General features: G+C 42.3%; 1 protein-coding gene across 4 annotated transcripts; it reads left to right on the forward strand.

Moving 5' to 3' along the window:
* The first annotated feature begins 71 nt into the window (after positions 1-71).
* Positions 72-4,803, forward strand: LOC123071371 (ankyrin-1). Of its 4 annotated transcripts, none has more exons than XM_044494911.1 (4): positions 72-1,351; positions 1,448-1,927; positions 3,216-3,760; positions 3,865-4,803. In XM_044494911.1, exons 1-4 carry the CDS (start codon positions 994-996, stop codon positions 4,570-4,572), a joined length of 2,091 nt encoding a protein of 696 aa, XP_044350846.1. In that variant the 5' UTR covers positions 72-993; the 3' UTR covers positions 4,573-4,803. The 4 variants fall into 4 exon arrangements, with proteins under 4 accessions (XP_044350846.1, XP_044350845.1, XP_044350844.1 ...); XM_044494910.1 differs by having other exon boundaries at positions 72-397; positions 802-1,927; XM_044494912.1 differs by having other exon boundaries at positions 73-1,927; positions 3,865-4,194; positions 4,316-4,456.
* The last annotated feature ends 9,264 nt before the right edge of the window (positions 4,804-14,067 follow it).

Here is a 14,067-nt window from a genome sequence, read left to right on the forward strand (position 1 = left end):
CCTAAGAGCACCTCTAGCAAACCCCTTATATGCTTTTAAGTCGGGAAAGAACACATCCACACACAAAATTTATATGCTAGTGCATACACAAAGCGAAGGAGAGTTCAGTATGATTTCGTCACGACAGGAATAGCGTTGCATCTTGAGCATATTTTGAGCAGCTAATTATTCACTCGAGACAACGACTCTCCGCCGGTTGCCGCCGCTGTCTTCGCCTCGCCTCCCGGCTCCCGGCTCCCCCTGCCGCTCCTCACGCCTCACGCCGCACGCGTTTGATGTGGTCGCATCTGCGCGGATCTCGTCACGCTCTGGCGTCGGCTCCTCCGCCGCTCCGCCGGTCGAAAGTCGCCGGCCTCCGGCATTGTCGCGCCGCACGGCTGCCGCCTGCCGGGAACTCGTACGCTTGGGGGCGAATTTGATAAGTCCCTCTCAACTTTTGTTTGCTCTCTACAGATTCGAAGTCCATCTAATCCCAACTTTGTTGAATTGTTTTGACTCGTTAGCATCTGAAATCTCGCTGTCTTCCCTCTTTTTAGTGCGCATGGTTGCAACGAAAGATCCACCATATAATCACGAAGAAACGACAAGGCTGAATACTTCGTTTGGAGCATATAGCATATTATAGCAGCAACTGTGTGATGTGATGATACTAAATTAATTAGTCCATCTAGTTGCAGAATTAACTAATTGATTTGGACCAGGCTAATTAAAGTAGCATATTATAGCAGCAACTGTGTGATGTGATGATACTAAATTAATTAGTCCATCTAGTTGCAGAATTAACTAATTGATTTGAACCAGGCTAATTAAAGATAAACAAGCTAGGAATGGAGAAGATGACTTTTTGTCATTGGGGGGAGACGACTCTGTACATAGCTGTATAACTACTGAAGAGTATTCCCATGTCGACCTGGGCAGGGCAGCCATCATCCACCTCGCATCCAACTTGTGAGCAGTAAGTGGAAGAGAGAGAGCTTGCACGTAGTGGTGCTGATGGCATCGTGGAGCAGCGGCGATGACACGAAAGAAAATGCCGTGCAAGTGTCGGTGGATGCCAAACTGACGGTGGCCGCAGGCCGTGGCAACTGTCAGCAGTTGAAGGATCTGCTGAGCACGGAGGATTCAAAGACAATGCTGGTTGTGATGGCCCCAAGCATCCAGGCTTCCACAGTGAAGCCTCTCCCAGAGGTCATGAACCCCCTTCTTCTATCATCAGCTTGCTCTGGCGCCTGGCAAGACTTGGAGTTTCTTCTCAACAGGGGACACGGTCAGCCGCATCCTTCCATGAATTCTAGCACAAAATTTCATGACCTGCTCACGGCATACGGCTCCGACAGCTGCGGCAACAAAGGTACGTCGATGCAGAAAGCTTCTGATGATGTTGAAGCACTTCCGAACCTGCCTTCACTTTCTGCTGTGTCACTTCTGGACGGGGTCACCATTGAAGGGGGCACTGCACTTCATGTGGTGGCCACATATGGTGAGAGTGACGGATTCTTGAGGAGTGCTGACATCATCCATAGTAAGGCAAGGCATCTCCTGTTTGCGCGTAACAAGAACGGTGACACGCCCTTGCACTGCGCTGCACGGGCTGGGATGTCCCGAATGGTCTGTCATCTCATCACTTTGGCGAGAGACGAGAATACAGGTCTTAACAGAGTGAAGGAACTCCTAGAGATTGAAAACAGCCATAAGGAGACAGCATTGCATCAAGCAGTCCGTATCGGAAATAATGATATAGTCAAGCTGGAGGAAAACTCGGAGCTGGCCAGTTTCCCGAAAGACGGCACTTCACCTCTGTACCTGGCCATCTTGTTGGAAGAGGACATCATTGTTGAGACACTTTATAATGCGAGTCACATGAAACTTTCCTACTCTGGAAAAAATGGACAGAATGCATTGCATGCGGCGGTTCTCCGAGGCACAGGTACCAGACATCTTTCCATTCCATGTAATAAATCTAGATTATGTTACAATTGTCTGCACATATTTTCCATGTTTTTCAGCATGGTTTTGCCTCTTATATCTCCTAGTTGGATTTGTATATGTCTAATTTTTCCCAGTAAAATTTCTTGAAATTCAACTGAAGCATCAAGCATCGAACAACATCTAGCATATGCCTTTTACTTTCAGCTAACCAGTTTTGTTCCACTGTGTACGGGAAAGTTTGATCCATAATCCCCTGAGATAACAAGTACTGCTCAAAATGGTCTTTAGGTATTCTACACAATTATATGACTTGACAACTTTCACTAGTGCATTCCACCTAGCCATAATTGTTTTATAACATTTTCTCTGTACAAAACATCATCTCTTCATGAGAAACAGCAAGTAATTCTGAATTAATGAATAAAATTCACGAACCATGACAGGGGCCTCAAATTTCATAGTAGCTAGGAGTAAATGGCTTATTACTTGATGTTCTTGTATGCTCTGCTAGTTGGAAAGTACTATATATTGGTCTGGCCTTGTAAGAATTACTGAACAATGCAGTATGTAGTTACCCAAGTGTCGGGGAAGGTATGTACCAAGCCACAGTATTGCAGTTCAACTTCCTCCGCTAGGCAGCCTGTGCTGCAAATATAGTTCTGCTCCCAATGTATTTTATAATTCTCCCTTTCAAATAATACAATCCATTTCTCATGACTCGTATTTGACTCAGATAAACCAGCACCAGTTTGCGAAAAAGGTGAAACTATAATTTAGTACTTTGGCTAGTGCAGTTAGCAGAAGGAGATTTACAGGAAGTACGGACACATGTAATTAGTTGAGTAGTTGAGTAGTGATAGTAGTATTGTTTCATTCCCACAAATAAATTAGGATATAGTATAAACTATATGGACACCTGTAAGTTTTACAGACACATGTAATTAGTATATGAGTTTATGGATTTACAGGAAGTATGGACACATGTAATTAGTTGAGTAGTGATAGTACGGATTTATGAGTTTTTGAGTATATGAATTTATGAGTAGATTTACAGTAAGTGCGGACACATGTAATTAGTTGAGTAGTTGCGTAGTGATAGTAGTATAAACTATAATTTAAGTGTCCATGAATCGCGAACAAGATACAACATACACACAATGAAATTGCCTTCTGAAAGACTATTGAGACTATTTTGATATTTTTATTTTGCTTGCCGATTATAATTGAGTGTGTCATTTCCATAGTTGTTCTTCTCTTCCTTGATGAACAGAAATCCCTATTTGCAGAGCTTACAAAAAAGCTCTTGGAATGGAACAGTGATCTCACTACACAAAGGGATGAAAACGGGAGTACGCCTCTCCATTTTGCTGCAGCTCTGGCACAGCAAAGTCAGCGAGGAAGTATATGTTGGCAAGTATTGGAAGCGAACTCAGCTGCATTGTATCAGTCAGATTGCAACGGATTATTTCCAATACACGTTGCTGCCTCTGTTGGTGAAAGTGGGACAATAACTATGTTTCTTAACAAGTCTCCAAGCAGTGCCGGTTTGCAGGACAGTATGGGAAGGACATTCCTTCATGTAGCTGCTGAGAAAAGGAAAGTTAGAATAGTCAGTTCTGCTTGCAGAAATCGACCACTCTTATGGATTCTTAATATCCAAGACAATGATGGGAACACTGCACTACACCTAGCTATCCAGGCACGGAGTCTTCGAATGTTTTGTGCTTTGTTAGGGAATCGACACACACATTTGAATTTATCAAATAATATTGGGCAAACTCCTCTAGATATATCCCCATATGGGGTTCCCCCAGGATTTTTTGATGATCAGGTAATGTACTAAATTGTACTTTTAAGCACCGTGTTTGATGTGAAAGCAAATACTGGAGATTTGTGTGGTTTGGCTTCACCTTCTTTTCTTTTTCGTTTTTTCAGATCAGTGAAGCAAAGATACACTTTGCACTGACAGTTGTTAATGCTAGGAGTGGTGGCAGTCGTCGTGATCACTTTGAAGAAAACTACACTCGTCAGTTAAAATATGATGAAACGGAACAATTAGAAAAGGCAAAAGAACCAACACAAACACTATGTATTGGTGTGGCTCTAATCGCAACTGCGACATTTAGTGTTACTTTTGCCCTTCCTGGAGGTTACAAAGCTGATGAACATGTTAATGGAGGCACACCAACACTTGCTGGGACGTATGCATTTGATGCATTCATAATAGCCAGCACATTCTCCTTCGTCTTGTCTGCGATGGCTATGGTAGGCCTCATGTATTCTGGATACTCTATTTTAAACCCACAGACTCGTAGAATTTACTTAATGACGGCCTTGTATTTTGGGTCAACATCGGGCACATGCTTCATAACAACTTTTGCACTAGGTTTGTACATGGTGCTAGCACGAGTTGCTCACAAGTCTGCAGTTGCTATCTGCGTCATTAGCCCCCTTCTTGTTATATGCAAACAAATGGACTTTTGGTTAAAGTGGGCTCTTCTGGCACAACCATTATATACTCGAATTGGGCTAGCTCGTACACTGGTAATGGTAACAACGAGAATCCTTTTCAGCCTGTTGATGGAATTTTGGCCCATAATATTCATTTTTGTTTGGGCCATATATACAAGCAACCAGTTTTAGAAATGGAGCATATACAACTACCAGCACTCATGACTTGAAGAAGCATCAAACACAGAACTTCTTCCGTGAGATGTTTTCATGGACGTCCTGGAGATTTGGGATTCAGGATTTACTGTAGTCGTCAGTCTATTTTTCTCTTTGGAATCTTTTTGTATGTTTGAATAACGTTATGTTGTGATGTACCGTTTTGTTCAACAATTTGTGCTCATAATCATGTAAATGCTGATTACCTCTGCTATTTATAACTTCTTTGAATTATGCAACTGGTTTCAATTTTCCATGTATCACTTGCGGTATGTAAAATGGTTAATGTAGGATAACAAATCCACGAGCAAATAAATCTTCCAACCTATCTAACAGTTTATATTATATAACGCCACTAGTGCCTTGATACTTGCATCTGGTGTTAGTACTCTGCGTTGCTACCTTAATGATTTGTTGTTGGATTTGGGTAACTGTTTGCCCTCACATATGAAGTTTCAGAAGAATGTCCAATGTTGTCAATCCGACTTATATGCAGAACATAATTTACACAATTCCGCTTTAATATCGTGCTAGAATGTTTATTGACTATAACAATAAGAATAGTGGGCAATTAACATGCTTAAGTTGCGTCAGGATAGGATTGTTTTGGTAAATGTTGTAATTGCAAGTTATGCTATGTTGCAATTTTTTCTTTTTGCAAGTTATGCGATGTTGCATTTTTTTTTTGCAAGTTATACTGCCCTCTTAAAAAGTGAGGTCAGAGGGTAAACGAAGTGAAAGAGAGCGCTCCAGAAGAAAAAGGAAATGCCAAGAGCAAATTACACCTGACAGTGGGAAGAAAAAGGAAGTTCTATCAACCGGAGTCGATTAGTTTACTTGAAGCTCCCGCGAGCGTCCGAGAGGCAACCCTAGCCGCGCCGCCACCGGTCCCCCCTCCTCCTCTCCCTCCTCCCTCGCCGCCGCCGGAGGGCGCGAGCGGGCAAAGTCAGCCCGCCGCTGGCGGCGACGGGGCCTTCTCGTCTCCGCACGTGGGGGATTCGGCGCGGGCCAGACCCCTTCGGTCGGATGCGGCGCTCGGTGCTGGGCGCGGCAGCTCGGCGGCGCACCGGTGTGGGCCGGCGACGGTGATGCGACGGGTGGCGCAGCGGTGGTGCGGGCTCGAGGATGGTCGCGGCGGCTGCATCGCGGCAGCATGCCCAGATCCGCCTCTGGCGCCGCGGGTCGTGGGCGACCTGGGTCGTGGGCGACCAGGGTCGCGGTCAGCTTTCCCTGCCATGGCTCGTGGGTGGGAGGGGGGTGGCGCGGCAACGGGTGGTTGCGTGTGCCGCTGAAAGCACAAGTGCTCCCAGGGTGATTTTGGTAATTAATGACAACATATCCCCTGTTGGACTAACACCTTTACCTAATATGTTTCAGATAAGTTCAACAATGAAGTGGCATGGACTAAAGGATGTGGAACCCCTTCAAGATGCTAAGGACAAAGGATTGGCTCAAGCTTCAAGCACAAGACTCTACATTTTCTGTTTTAGTGATCCAAGATCACATTGAGTCTATAGGAAAAGCCAATACTATCAAGAAGGGATGATGTGTTGCTTCATGAGGTTCTTGCTTCTAAGTGCTTAGTGATATGCTCCAAAACCCTCAACTACTTTCTCACATCCACATATGACCTAAACCAAAAGTCAAACTCGGCCATACCGATTCTTTCTATCCGGCGCCACCGAGTTCAGATGTCATAGCCACTGCCACAAACCCTAGGCAAATCGGTTTCACCGATAGGGATCTCGGTCTCACCGAGATGGGATTGCAATCTCTCTGTATGTCCATTACCAAAATCGGTCTTACCGAGTTTGTGTAACCGGTCCCATCGAGATTGCAATGTAAACTCTCTGTTTGCTTTTCGTAACATTTCGGTCTCACCGAAATGAGCGAACAGATCCCACCGAGTTTACCTGACCAACTTTCTGGTTAGCTTATTACCAAAATCGGTCCCATCGAGTTTGTGTAATCGGTCTCACCGAGATTACATTATGCCCTAACCGTAACCATATCGGTCCTACCGAGTTAAATGTCGGTCCCACCGAAAACCCTAACGGTCACTAGATTTGCTGAATCGGTCTGACCGAGTTTCTCAATTCGGTCCCACCGAGATTGGCAATTTGTGTGTAACGGTTAGATTTTGTGTGGAGGCTATATATACCCCTCCACCTCCTCTTCATTCGTGGAGAGAGCCATCAGAACAAACCTACACTTCCAACTTACATTTTCTGAGAGAGAACCACCTACTCATATGTTGAGACCAAGATATTCCATTCCTACCATATAATTCTTGATCTCTAGCCTTCCCCAAGTTGCTTTCCACTCAAATCTTCTTTCCACCAAATCCAAATCCTGTGAGAGAGAGTTGAGTGTTGGGGAGACTATCATTTGAAGCACAAGAGCAAGGAGTTCATCATCAACACACCATTTGTTACTTCTTGGAAAGTGGTGTCTCCTAGATTGGCTAGGTGTCACTTGGGAGCCTCCGACAAGATTTGGAGTTGAACCAAGGAGTTTGTAAGGGCAAGGAGATCGCCTACTTCGTGAAGATCTACCGCTAGTGAGGCAAGTCCTTCGTGGGCGACGGCCATGGTGGGATAGACAAGGTTGCTTCTTCGTGGACCCTTCTTGGGTGGATCCCTCCGTGGACTCGCGCAGCCGTTACCCTTCGTGGGTTGAAGTCTCCATCAATGTGGATGTACGATAGCACCATCTATCGGAACCACGACAAAACCATCCGTGTCTCCAATTGCGTTTGAATTCTCCAATCCCATACCTTTACATTCTTGCAAGTTGCATGCTTTACTTGCCGCTGCTCATATACTCTTTGCATGCTTGCTTGATATGTATTGTGATTGTTAAACTTGTGCCAAAACTCCACTTAAACTTAAAGAAATTAAAAAGTGCTACTTTTAGCACCTAGTGTCTAATCACCCCCCCTCTAGACACCTCTTCTCGACCCTCTCAATTGGTATTAGAGCTTTGGTCTCCATTGCTTTGGTTTAATCACCATTGGAGGAAGATGGATGAGTCTACTTTGGAGAGTCTTAGACATAGAGTGCATATACTTGATGTAGAGTATTTTCATGAGTGAAAAAATGAGATGCTTGTGATTTTCAATCAATATCATTTGAACAAGTACATTTCTAGCCCTTGTGCACCTCATGTTGATCCTATGCATCCTATCCTTGATGAGTCAATTAACATGATCAAGAATCTTAGAACTGTTAATCTTATCACTAGAGGCTTGCCTAGAAACTTGATTAGAAACTTGCCTACTCTTGAGTGTGCCTACACTATATGGAAATTTCTTGAGGAACGTTTTCCGGATTATTCCTTGAAAAATCTAGATGAAATTCTCCATAAGTCTATTGCATTGAGTAAGATGAATTCCAATGATCCTATGTTTGGTGATTGTCTATTTGAGCTTACAAATCTTATGCGTGCCAAAGGAGATGTTGGAATTATTAGTGATATTATTTCCGAAGCTATTAAAATTCATAAAGAAGATCATTGTCAAACTCACTCTAACGAATCAACCTCTCTATGATTTGATCCATCACATGACAATGTTGAACATGGATACTATGATGAGGATGGTGATAGTGACTTTGATCTTGATGATGCAATGAGACACTTTGGTCTTATGGCAAATCTTCGGGGATATATGGCAGGAGGAAAGGAATGGGTTCTTGACAGTGGGTGTACCGATCACATGACCGGAGATAAAGACATGTTTCGTGAGCTTGCTGAAAATGATGGTCCTTGAAAGTATGTCACTTTCGGTGAAAACTCAAAGGGTAAGGTGGTTGGCCTTGGTAAGGTGGCCATATCACATGATAGCTCCATACAAAATGTTATGCTCGTTGAATCCTTTGGCTACAACTTACTTTCAGTTTCCAGATTTGCTGATTTCGGTTTCAATGTCCTATTTACTGAAGTAGATTGCCAAGTGTTTCATAGAGATAATCATAAAATGGTCTTTACCGGTATACGTAGAGGTGATCTTTACATTGTTGATTTCACTAAAAAGGCTCAACCTAAAACTTGCTTTATTGCTAAATCTTCTAAAGGTTGGTTATGACATAGACGATTAGGTCATGTTGGCATGCGGAATCTTGACAACCTTATTAAAGGAAATCATATCCTTGGTGTTAACGATGTCATATTTGATAAGGATAGACTTTGTAGTGCTTGTCAGGAAGGTAAACAAGTTGGTGGAAGGCATCCCGTAAAGAACATCATGACCACAAGGAGGCCACTCAAGCTACTTCACATGGATCTCTTTGGCCCCAACGCTTACAAGAGTCTCGGTGGAAATTCTTTTGGTCTAGTTATAGTTGATGATTTTTCAAGATTTACGTGGGTGTTCTTTCTCGATGATAAATCGCAGGTCCAAAAGATCTTCAAAAACTTCACTAGGAAGGCCCAAAATCAATTTGAAGTGAAGATCAAGAAGGTTCACAGCGACAACGGAACGGAGTTCAAGAACGCAAATGTGGACACCTTTCTTGACGAAGAAGGGATTTCACATGAGTTCTCGGCTATGTACACACCTCAACAAAATGGAGTTGTTGAGAGGAAGAATCGGACGCTCATCAAAATGGCAAGAACAATGCTTGATGAGTACAAGACGCCGAATCACTTTTGGGCAGAAGTGGTTGATACAACGTGTCATGCAACAAATCGCTTGTATCTTCACAAGCTACTCGGCAAGACGGCATACGAGCTCCTCACCGGTAACAAACCCCAAGTTGGATACTTTCGAGTATTCGGCTGAAAGTGCTACATTCTTGATAAGCATCGTCGTTCTAAATTTGCTCCTAAGTCTCATGAAGGTTTCCTAATTGGTTATGGCTCAAACTCTCACACTTACCGTGTCTACAACAATTTCACTCGAAAGGTTGAAGAAACGGTAGATGTGAAGTTTGATGAATCTAATGGCTCGCAAGTAGAGCAATTGCCAATTGATGTAGGAGACAAAGACCACTCGGAAGCAATTCAAGACTTGTCTATTGGCAAGATTCGTCCAACGGAGGTGAAGGAGAGTACCCCGTCCGTCCAAGTGGAAGCTTCTACCTCATTACAAGGTGAACCAAGAGTTGATACGGAAGCATCCACAAGTGGGACACACCAAGATGAAGAAAACGAGGAAGTATACCAAGAATGTCAACAACCTCCTTCTCCACCACGACAAGAGAACGACAACGCCAACAATGAAGAAGGGCAAGAAGAAGAACAAGATGAAGAAGATGTTCAACCAAGACCTAAGCAAAAGCTTTCACGAGTTCGAGCAAGAATTGCTAAAGACCATTCCGTCGAGCAAATCTACGATGATATCCAAACCGGGAGAATCACTCGCTCTAAAACTCGTTTAGCTAACTTTTGTGAACACTATTCATTCATCTCTAGCACTGAACCTATGAAGGTTGAAGAAGCATTGGAAGATCCGGACTGGATAAACGCTATGCATGAAGAGCTACACAACTTTGAGAGAAATCAAGTTTGGACATTAGTTGAGAAGCCCGACAACAACCACAACATCATCGGTACCAAATGGGTGTTTCACAACAAACAAGATGAAGATGGACAAGTAGTTCGCAACAAAGCACGTCTCGTCGCCCAAGGCTACACACAAGTCGAAGGTATGGACTATGGTGAGACTTATGCTCCCGTTGCTAGACTTGAGTCCATTCGCATCTTACTTTCCTATGCTAATCACCATGATATCACCTTGTACCAAATGGACATCAAAAGTGCTTTGCTAAATGGTGAAATAGAGGAGGAAGTTTATGTTAAACAACCTCCCGGCTTTATCAACCCTAAGAAACCTAATCATGTTTACAAACTTCGCAAAGCTATTTATGGTCTTAAATAAGCTCCTAGAGCTTGGTATAAATGCTTAACCAAGTTCCTTATTGAAAAAGGCTTTGAAATTGGAAAAATTGATTCTACACTTTTTACAAAAAGGGTCAATGAAGAATTATTTGTATGCCAAATTTATGTCGATGGTATTATATTTGGATCATCTAACCGGAAAACTCAAAACGGTGCCCGGGCTCATCTGCTCCCTCTCAGCAAAAAATTCAAAACAAAATACTAGAAAAATTCAAAAAATTCCAATTTTTTTTGTGGTGGTAGATAATTTGACGCGTGAGATGCGCCCCAAAATTCAACTCATTTGGACATCTGAGCAGCTCTCGGCAAAAAAGACAAATCGGGTCAAAACAGTGCGTGAACAGTATACATTTTTACAGACCCTGATTTTGTCTTTTTTGCCGAGAGCTGCTCAGATGCTCAAATGAGTTGAATTTTGGGGCGCACCTCACGCTCAAATTATCTACTACCACAAAAAAATTGAAATTTTTTGAGTTTTTCTAGTGTTTTTTTGAATTTTTTTCTAAGCGTGGGTGCAGATGAGCCCGGGTGCAGATTAGCCGCACTCTCATCTAACCCTCATTTTAGTGAGAAGTTTGAAAAGCTAATGTCGGAGAAGTTTGAGATATCGATGTTGAGTGAACTCAAATTCTTTCTTGGGTTGCAAATCAAGCAAACTAAGGAAGGTACTTTTGTCTCTCAAACGAAGTACACCAAGGACTTTTTCAAGAAGTTCAATATGCAAGAATGCAAAAGTATGTCTACACCCATGCCTACTAGTGGACATCTTGATTTGACCAAAGATGGTGAACCGGTTGATCAAAAAGTTTATCGCTCTATGATTGGTTCATTATTATACCTATGTGCTTCACGTCCTGATATTATGCTAAGTGTGTGCATGGGTGCACGATATCAAGCTGCACCTAAAGAATGTCATCTTAATGCCGTGAAAAGGATAGTGAGATACTTAATTCATACACCAAATTTTGGCATTTGGTATCCTAAGAGGGCCTCTTTCGATCTTGTTGGCTACTCCGACTCGAACTATGCCGGTGACAAGGTTGATAGAAAGTCCACTTCGGGTACTTGTCAATTCCTTGGTAGATCTCTTGTGTCTTGGTCTTCCAAGAAACAAAACTCGGTATCCTTATCCACCACCGAAGCGGAATACATTGCCGCTGGTTCATGTTGTGCTCAATTACTTTGGATGACCCAAACTCTTAAAGATTATGGGATATATGTGAAACATGTTCCATTACTTTGTGACAATGAAAGTGCTATCAAGATTGCTCACAATCTCGTGCAACATTCTCGAACTAAGCATATTGAAGTTCATCATCATTTCATTCGAGATCATGTTGCCAAAGGGTACATTAATCTTAAGCATGTTCACACCGAAAAACAATTAGCGGATATTTTCACTAAACCTCTTGATGAGAAAGTGTTTTGCAGGTTGAGAGGTGAATTGAACATCATTGATGCTTCAAACTTGGAGTAGGAACTCCATTTGATACATGCAAGACATGAGCTTATAACTAATCCTTGATATTTCTCTTATGATGATGATTTTACATCTTGGATATATTTGCACCTTGCATGTTATCTAACCCATGTAGGAACTTGGATGAATCTAAATCTATGAGATTGCAACTCACTCACATCTTGAGAAATCTCTACATCACCAAGTCTCTACATAATGGTGGTTGAAGACAAGGAAGCACGAAACCATTCAAACATATCCTTTGACAAATTTATTATTGAGATTCATGATTGTCATCTTGGATACACAAGTGCTCTTCCTTGCAAAAACTAACCCATGTAGATAGATGGACTCAAATTCTAGGTGGTGCTCCCAACTTTTGATGAGCCACATCAACCTTGAGCAACCCACACAAGTTCAACTACATGATCACGATCAACACCACCACCCAAGGTATGTTATTCCATCTTAGAGAAGCTTTACTCCCAGACATGAGTCAAAGCAACTCGACAAGATGTGAATACATCAAGATGCTTAAACTAAAAATGGTAACCCCATTTTGAGCTTAAACGATGAGTATGACCTATGATCAAGTGATCTCACTTGACTCCCAAGTCAATATACTCTAACATAGGTGACTTTGTCGCCGACCAATTCTAGATGAAGTTCTCTTGTGTTCTTTTTATGCTCTTGCATTTGTCTCATGCATATTTATTTCCCTTTTTCCAAAAAAAAACTTCATCTAGATTTCTTTTAAGTTACTTCTCTTTTATTTTTCTGCATTCCCTGCATCCAATTCCTTGCAAATCCTTGTGAGATCTTACTTGTCTAGTGAGCTGAGGTGACAGGTGTTTTCTCTGTGATGAACTCGGTCACACCGGTCTATTGTTTTCGATCTAACCGAATCCTTTCGGTGCAACCAAAGCATACAACTCGATGCCACCGATTTCACTACATGAAAGACATTTTGCTACTTGTTCCTGCATCACTTTTGATCCAGTTCCACTCAATGAATCTTGTCCTCTACCAGCATCACATTTAACTTGTTGCCTTGCTTCTGTGACTCAAGGACCAAACTCATTCACGAAAAATTCCAGAAGACCCTTCTTGGACATTGATGTCAAAGGGGGAGAGAGAGATCACATCAAAGCTTAATCATATCTCTAGGGGGGGAGAATACTCAAGGAGAGAGTAATCTTCAAGGATCCCAGATGCTTGGTGTTCAAGAGGAGAGATGTTACATGTCTTCTAGAGGGGAAAGACATGTTCATATGTGCTTATTTGCATTAGCTCTGATCTTCTGTTCCCTATCTTCTCCCAGTATTCCATGCTAGATTCAGGGGGAGCAAGACATTCAAGGGAAAGAAACTCTTTAAATTCCTTTACCTTTGGGGACATGTCTATATCCTATGTGGTACTTGGTACTCACTCTCTACATGTCATCCCAGTCTTGGTATTCTTGTGGTTTCTCCTTGTTTGCTCTGGCCAGTACATGCATCTGTGTTATCTAACCTTATTTTCACAGGTTCATTCCATCCTAAGCCAACTCAAGACCACAAGGTAAGTATATGCATCACAGTCATGTGTATGAGGAATTCTTGCTGATGTACATACTGTTTGCAAGAAGGACTCATGAGCATGAAGGTACATTTCCCACAATTCTTTGCTCTGATGCATATAGCCAAGATACATGTAACACATTGCCTACTCTGTAATGACTATGCATTCACATGCCTCTATATTCCATATTCACATGATTGCATACGTGTAGGGGGAGCCCATGCATGTTACATGTCTTTCCAAAGCTTTACTCGTTATTCACTATATATCCTCTATCTAAAGCTTTGATGTATGTTGTCATCAATTACCAAAAAGGGGGAGATTGAAAGCACAAGTGCTCCCTAGGTGATTTTGGTAATTAATGACAACATATCCCCTATTGGACTATCACCTTTACCTAGTATGTTTTAGATAATTTCAACAATGAAGTGGCATGGACTAAAGGATGTGGAACCCCTTCAAGATGCTAAGGACAAAGGATTGGCTCAAGCTTCAAGCACAAGACTCTACATTTTCTGTTTTAGTGATCCAAGATCACATTGAGTCTATAGGAA

This window comes from Triticum aestivum, chromosome 3B (genome assembly GCF_018294505.1).
Source record: "Triticum aestivum cultivar Chinese Spring chromosome 3B, IWGSC CS RefSeq v2.1, whole genome shotgun sequence".
NCBI classification, from domain to species: domain Eukaryota; kingdom Viridiplantae; phylum Streptophyta; class Magnoliopsida; order Poales; family Poaceae; genus Triticum; species Triticum aestivum.